General features: G+C 49.7%; 1 protein-coding gene across 1 annotated transcript in view; it reads right to left on the minus strand.

The window, feature by feature from the left end:
* The window catches only part of POLR3A (polymerase (RNA) III (DNA directed) polypeptide A, 155kDa), a gene marked incomplete at its 3' end in the record, with an annotated part of 38,485 nt that overhangs the window by 6,024 nt on the left and 24,918 nt on the right, over window positions 1-7,543 (minus strand). The window contains exons 11-13 of the mRNA XM_015416604.1: window positions 4,690-4,830; window positions 3,443-3,512; window positions 1,049-1,176 (exon numbers count right to left, since the gene is read on the minus strand). Of these exons, the coding sequence (XP_015272090.1) occupies window positions 1,049-1,176; window positions 3,443-3,512; window positions 4,690-4,830 (339 nt within the window). The remainder of the gene's footprint in view (window positions 1-1,048; window positions 1,177-3,442; window positions 3,513-4,689; window positions 4,831-7,543) is intronic.

Consider the following 7,543-nt stretch of genomic DNA (forward strand, 5'->3'; position numbering starts at 1 on the left):
CCTTTTTTTTGTAGAAGAAGCCCAACAGCAGAAACTCATTAGCATATTAGGTCACACCCCTGACAGCACAGCTCATTGGCATATTAGGCCACACCCCCATGTTACCAGAAGTGTGGTCATCCAGCCACACCCACCTTTTGTCCCACTGATTTTCCTCATCCCACCAAGTTTCTGAAATACCCACAATGTCTATTTTCCCCTCCAACACCAAGCACTCCAACTCCCCGATTTTACCTCGGACACTCCTACCATTTGTATAGAAACAGCTGTAATTTCCCATACAAGTTAAGCCTGCAACCTTCCTCTTGCTATCTTGAGACCTTGTCAGGCAGTCCATGTCACCAGCCATGGTCTCAGTGGACAATTTCAATCCACCTCCCTGAAGAAAAGCAACAGGTATCCCCTCATCTCTCTGAGATGAGCCAACCCGAACCAGAGACTTTTCATCTCCTGTCGGCTTTCCTCATTAGCACATTAGGCCGCACCCACATGTTACCAGAAGTGTGGTCATCCAGCCACACCCACCTTTTGCTTCTTATTCTGTTTACCTTGTTTGTTGTCAAAACCCAGGGCCTTTTTTTGTAGCAGGGACTCCTTTGCATGTCAGGCCACACATCCCTAATGTAGCCAATCCTAATGAGTTTCTGCTGTTGGGTGTGGCCTATTATGCTAATGAGTTCCTGCTGGGCGTGGCCAACTTGGGAGCCAGCCGGAACTCCGTTCCTGTGCGTTCCTGCCCAAAAATAGCCTTGGAAATACTGAAAGTGTTATAATGTTTGAAACATGTTTGTGCTTCGAGTAAAAAAAATGTCCTTTATACAGTTTCTATCTCCAGTGCCTGGCATTGCATTTTATGGCACCCATGGCCCAGCCTGACAAAGTGACAATTATATCCGGCCCTCGTAACAAATGAGTTCGACATCTCCGATAGGGCATTTGCTGCCCTTTCTTATACATTTCCTCCACCCAGCTCCACCCTATCGCAAAAGCGCACCATCCGCCGGAAAGCCCTACCCACAGAGGCTGGACTCAAGCACTGGCTAAATACCTTTAGAATTGCCGGAGGTGGAAGGCGGACTTTGATTTTTTCATCCTTGCCTACCAGGATAGAGGCGATGATCTGGCAAGTCTTGGCCCGGTCAAAGAAAGTGTCCTTCAGGGTGAGGAGGTAGGCACCTAGAACGGTTAAGACCACAAAAGAAACTAAGGCTTCAGCAGCACAGAGTAGCTCAGAGCAGGGGTCATTTCGTAGAAAAAGAGGTGCAGGAGCTCATTAGCATAGCTCATTAGCATAACTCGTTTGCATACGCTACACCCCCTGACATCACCGGAAGTGTGTCAGAAGGCAACACCCACCGCTCAGGCTCCACTGGACTGTTTTGGATTGCTAGCTATTGGGGGGGGGGGACGTGCAGATCTGTCCTCGCAGAGGAGGAAGAACTTGTACCTGAATAAAACTTGGTCTTAAAGGTGCCACTGGACTGTTTTGGACCGCGGGGGGCCGGGGGGGCTCTACAATTTATCTGGCTGCTTCTTGCTCTGACTGAGGGCTGCTGGGAGCAGGGGGTGGGGCTTGTTGCATGTGCCCACCCCCTGGGCTCTTTACTGCCGGAGCTCCGCTCCCGTGCGCTCCTACAGGAAATGACCCCTGGCTCAGAGTATTCTGACCAGTGTTCCCACTAAGCTGAGTCAGCGTGAGCTAGCTCACAGTTTTTTAGCCTCCGGCTCACACATTTTTGCCTTCGCTCAGGAAGGAGGGCTCCGGAGCAGACTGATTTCTGCCATAGCCAAACTGCTCACTCACAACTTTTAATGCCAGTAGCTCATAAAGCAGAATTTTTGCTCACAGGACATCACAGCTAAGAGGGAGCTTTGATTCTGACCATTTTTAATGCAACATCAGCGGACAAAAAAAGAAAGCAATGCAAACAAAATAGGAATTGTTCTGTCTCCTGCACAAGGTAAAAGTCACTTCAGTGAAGAAATTCCAATGCTGATGGGACTAGGGCCGCCAGGTACCTGGCTGCCAGGGGGGGGGTGTCTCCAACCTGGGTTCCTGGATCTACTGGCGTGCGCACGGAGCGCGTGCACTGTGCTGACGTCACTCAGAAGTGATGTCATTGCAGCGGGCATGTCGTGCAGGGACTGTCTAGCATTTGGCCAAAAACTCTATGGCCAGTGGCGGATCGGGGGCCCCGAGAGCAGGGGAACCCCTGCCCCCGTCGGGATGGCAACCCGAGATGGGACTCTGTGGCCAATCCGACACAAGCTGAGCGGCAGTCCCTGGCCACCTGGACCAAAAACTGGAGCATCCGTGGGTCCACGGCAGTGTTCCCTCTACGCTGAGTTAGCGTGAGCTAGCTCGCAGTTTTTTAGCCTCCAGAACACAGTTTTGACTTCGCTCAGGAAGGATGGGGCTCCAGAGCAAACTGATTGATGCAGCAGCCAAACCGCTCGCTCACAACTCTAATGCCAGGAGCTCACAAAGGAGAATTCTTGCTCACAAGACTCCACAGCTGAGAGGGAGCACTGGTCCACGGTCTTCCAAAACAACGATAACACGTACAATCCTTCTCCTAAGTTAGGGGGGACCCCCAATTTTTTTTAACCCACAGGCACCATTAAGATACTGACAGGGGGCAGCGGGCACAATCGGAAGATGTTCTGCTACAGGAGGCAGGGCCAATCACAAAATGTCAGGGAGCGAGGTCACACATAACTCTAATAGTAGCTCTTCGACATGTCTGCACAGCCAATCAGAAGCCCTCCTGGGCAAAGGCCCCGCCCACTTATTATTTATTATTATTTTTTATTTCTACCCCACTCAGGGTGGCTTACGTAGGATAAAAACAACTCAAACAAATTTATCTAAAATCACAACAAAATACACATTAAAAATAATACAAAGTGTTTGTGCTGGAATGATTCATATATGATGGTGGGGCACGAGCAGGAGCAGCGCCCGACAATACAAACAATCAACTGCCACCATGGTCGGGGTTATAAGATGTTTAAAAGATGTTATAATGATGTTGATGGTGGTGTCAATATTGGGGCCAGGGCCTGTTATGTAGTGCGGCTCCTTAGTCAAAGGCCTGGTGGAAGAGCTCCGTCTCGCAGGCCCTGAGGAACTGTAAAAAGGTCATGCAGGGCCCTGATGTCTTCCGGGAGCTCATTCCACCAGTACGGAGCCGCCACTGAGAAGGCCGCGGCCCTCGTCACAGCCAGCCTGGCTTCACGGTTGCAAGGAAAGATGTCGGTGGCTGCCATAGTGCCTGGGGACCTCTGTCCTAAGAGACCCGGCTTCTTGCACGTCTGCTTCTATCAAGTGTGAACAGGATGGCCCAAGCCCCCCTGCCACATAGAACATTTCAGAATCCCGGAGAAATGGGATTGCGAGACTTTAAGCTAATGAACCGCCAAAGGGACTTCAGCTACTGACCTGTAAGAAAATCCTGGATGGCAGCAATCAAGGGCTCTCCATTTCTGGGTGTTACCAAGTTTGCTTTGGTCTGGAGACCCAGGGGGTGGGGGGTGGGGGGAGAAAAGAGAGAGGTTTTAAATGGATTCGTCAGCTAAGCAAACTGACAACCCGCATTTTATTATTTGTAGTTAAGTACTTATTTTTGAACCGCGGTGTGCCACTGTAAGAAATACCTTGCAAGGTCATGTTGAAAATCTTAGTTGATCTGGATATTACAAACAAGGAAATATCAGTAGAAAGGAGGAAGAGTCCAGGAGCACCTTAAAGACTAACGAACATTTGTGGCAGGAAAACAGCTTTCATGAGTCACGGCTCACTTCTTCAGACACCAGAAGATATCTGAAGAGGTGAGCAATGTCTCAGGATAGCTCCTCCTACCCTGCCACGATTTGTTTTGTATTTTCGCATTTTTGTGTGTGTGAGCGCGCATGTGTGTCTGTGCCTGGGATTCATGGCGACCTCTGGTGACTCCTCCTGGGGCATGGAGGACATTCAGAAAAGTGGCCTGGCAGACTGTCTCTGCCTCCCAGCCCTGGTATTCTTTGGAGGTCTCCTAGGGTCGGCCCTGCATGGCTTCCGAGATCTCACGAGATTGGGCTTGCCTGGGCTACCCACAATTTTTGTCAGTCTTTAAGGTCTTTTGTGAGTCTTTAAGGTGACTTATGAAAGTTCATACCCTGCTACAGATTTTGTCAGTCTTTAAGGAGACTCACAAAAAGCTCCTACCCTGCTAGAAATTCTGTTAGTCTTTACGGTGCTCCTGGACTCTTGCTCTTTTCTACTGCTACAGACAGACAAACATGGCTACCCATCTTGATCGAAGGAAAATATCAGAAACATAAAGTCAGGTTGGGCTAACAAACCAAACCAAGGATTTCGGCAACTGTTCTGTATATAACCGGGCAGTGGGATGAGATGATCAAATATTGACGCTTCTAACGGGGGGCGGGGCAGGAGGCGGAGCTAACTCTCATTACAACTCCACAGTTTTTTCTACTTTCTCTTAGTAACTTTTCTCCCATTCTGCTGCAGCCTCTCTTTCCCCTTATGCAGAAGTTTAAGGTGGAAACACACGGGAAGACAGCGGCACACTACAGACCCAATTCTGTGCTGCTGCATGCAATCCCCGCGACAGAAACAACAAAGCACCCCACGCAGTTAGCCCACTTCGGCCAGCCGAGCAACGGAAGCACAATTTGGCTTACTCCCATCAGGACCAGCGCTTCCGCTTTGGCCTCTTCCGTCTGAGGAAGGTGGAGGTTCATCTCATCGCCATCAAAATCGGCATTGTAGGGTGTGCAGACGCACTCGTTGAACCGGAACGTCCGGTGGGGTTTTACCCTAGCCTTAAAAAACAAAACAAAACAAAAACTCTCAAAACTGATCAAATCAAAAAGACAAACAGAACCACCCAACAAGAGCCAACAACAAAACCAAAGCTTTCGGAGAATCTCAGGTGGGAGGGCGGCAATTCTGAAGGCTTTCCCATGAGAAGAATTCATAAGAACATAAGAACATAAGAGACGCCAATGTTGGATCAGGCCAAAGGCCCATCCAGTCCAACACTCTGTGTCACACAGTGGCCAGAAACACCAGGTGCCATCAGGAGGTCCACCAGTGGGGCCAGGACATTAGAAGCCCTCCCACTGTTGACCCCCCCCCAAGCACCAAGAAGACAGAGCATCACTTGCCCCAGAGTCCCTATCTACACCTTGTGGCTAATAGCCACTGATGGGCCTCTGCTCCAGATGCTTATCCAATTCATAAGAACATAAGAGACGCCAATGTTGGATCAGGCCAAAGGCCCATCCAGTCCAACACTCTGTGTCACACAGTGGCCAGAAATACCAGGGGCCATCAGGAGGTCCACCAGTGGGGCCAGGACATTAGAAGCCCTCCCACTGTTGACCCCCCCCCAAGCACCAAGAAGACAGAGCATCACTTGCCCCAGAGTCCCTATCTACACCTTGTGGCTAATAGCCACTGATGGACCTCTGCTCCAGATGCTTATCCAATTCATAAGAACATAAGAGACGCCAATGTTGGATCAGGCCAAAGGCCCATCCAGTCCAACACTCTGTGTCACACAGTGGCCAGAAATACCAGGGGCCATCAGGAGGTCCACCAGTGGGGCCAGGACATTAGAAGCCCTCCCACTGTTGACCCCCCCCCAAGCACCAAGAAGACAGAGCATCACTTGCCCCAGAGTCCCTATCTACACCTTGTGGCTAATAGCCACTGATGGACCTCTGCTCCAGATGCTTATCTAATTCCCTCTTGAAGCCGTCCATGCTTGTAGCCTCTACCACCTCCTGTGGCAGTGAATTCCAAGTGTGAATCACTCTTTGGGTGAAGAAGTACTTCCTTTTATCCGTTTATCCGTTAACTCCTGCAGCTAGCATAGCATTACCCCATCGCAGTGCTAGTTTTCCACATGCAGGGAAGTAGGTCTGTTGCCGTTTTTAACGAGGAGCACTAAAGAAAAAGGCCCGGCCTTTCACACACACACACACACACACACACACACACACCATCCCAGTATGAAAGGACACTATCTGTTCCATCACTTCGTTCTACTTTTGCAGAAATCCAAATTCACATGGGAAGATGCCAGAAAGTTTGGGATTCCCATCCGATCTGGCATGCATACCCTCGGGACACAACCAAACCAGGCAAGGATAATTAGGCTGGTTGGAGTCCTCTGTACACATCCTGCAGAGGAGGAACTGCAGGATCAATGGAATGGGGGCAGCACGTGGAGGGCACAATGACTTGGAAGCAGTGTTCCCTCTAAGCTGAGTCAGTGTGAGCCAGCTCACAGTTTTTTAGCCTCCGGCTCACACATTTTTGTCTCTGCTCAGGAAGGGATGGGGCTCCAGAGCAAACTGATTTATGCAGCAGCCCAATCGCTCGCTAACAACTTTAATGCTGGCAGCTCACAGAGTAGAATTTTGGCTCACAAAATTCCACACATTAGAGGGAGCATTGCTTGGAAGATATAAAAATCCGAAGAAAGGAGGAGGAGGAGGAGGAGGAGGAGGAGAAGGAGAAGAGGAGGAGGAGATTGGATTTATACCCCCGCCCTTCACTACCCAAATGAGTCTCAGAGCGGCTTACAAACTCCTTTCCCTCCCCCTCCCAACAGGCACCCTGTGAGATAGGTGGGGCTGAGAGAGCTCTGGACAGAAACTGCTCTTTTTCAAGGACAGCTCTTGTCAGAACTATGGCTTGCCCAAGGTCATCCAGCCAGGTGCAAGTGGAGGAGTGGGGAATCAAACCCGGTTCTCCCAGACCTAAGTCCGCGCACTTAACCACGACGAGAGACAAGGCTATGGCTGCGGCTACAGGGTGGGAGAGGGGAGAGAGGGGGGAAGGAAAGGCTCTGAGGCAGCTGCCTTCTGAAGAATGTTCAGTCCCCACCACTCTGGTCCCTCCTACAGATTTGTTGAGCCCCAACCGCCCACAATCAAATAAAAAGGGAGAGACAAGCTTTAAAGATGGGTAGCGGGTAAGCCTTGCGTTCCCTAAAGATCCCTTCGCCCTGACCTGGATGGGCCAGGCTAGTCCGATCTCGTCAGATCCTGGAAGCTAAGCAGGGTCGGCCCTGGCAAGTATTTGGCTGGGAGACCAGCCAGGAAGTCCGGGGTTACTACACAGAGGCAGGCAATGGCGTTGGCACAATGAAAAAAGGAAAAAGAACGGTGACAATTTAGCGCTTGGTAATATATTCATAGATCATAATATACAATAACAGAAAATAAGTAATATATATGGTAAATGTAGACGGTGGTCTCCGGAATGGTGTGCCGTTTCGACGATTATCTTCTTCTGAACAAGGGTGTGTACAAAAAACTGTCTTTCAACAATTCATTTCTCTTGGTGACGTACTGGAAATATACTGTTGATTCACTTCATCATAAAGCTGAATGCAATTATAGCCCATTGAAGAACATAGCTGTAAGCATAGCCTTATGATGAAGTGAATCAACAGTATATTTCCAATACGTCACCAAGAGAAATGAATTGTTGAAAGACAGTTTTTGTACACACCCTTGTTCA

This window comes from Gekko japonicus, unplaced genomic scaffold, assembly GCF_001447785.1.
Source record: "Gekko japonicus isolate JY-2015 unplaced genomic scaffold, Gekko_japonicus_V1.1 scaffold4337, whole genome shotgun sequence".
In the NCBI taxonomy this organism is placed as follows: Eukaryota; Metazoa; Chordata; class Lepidosauria; order Squamata; family Gekkonidae; genus Gekko; species Gekko japonicus.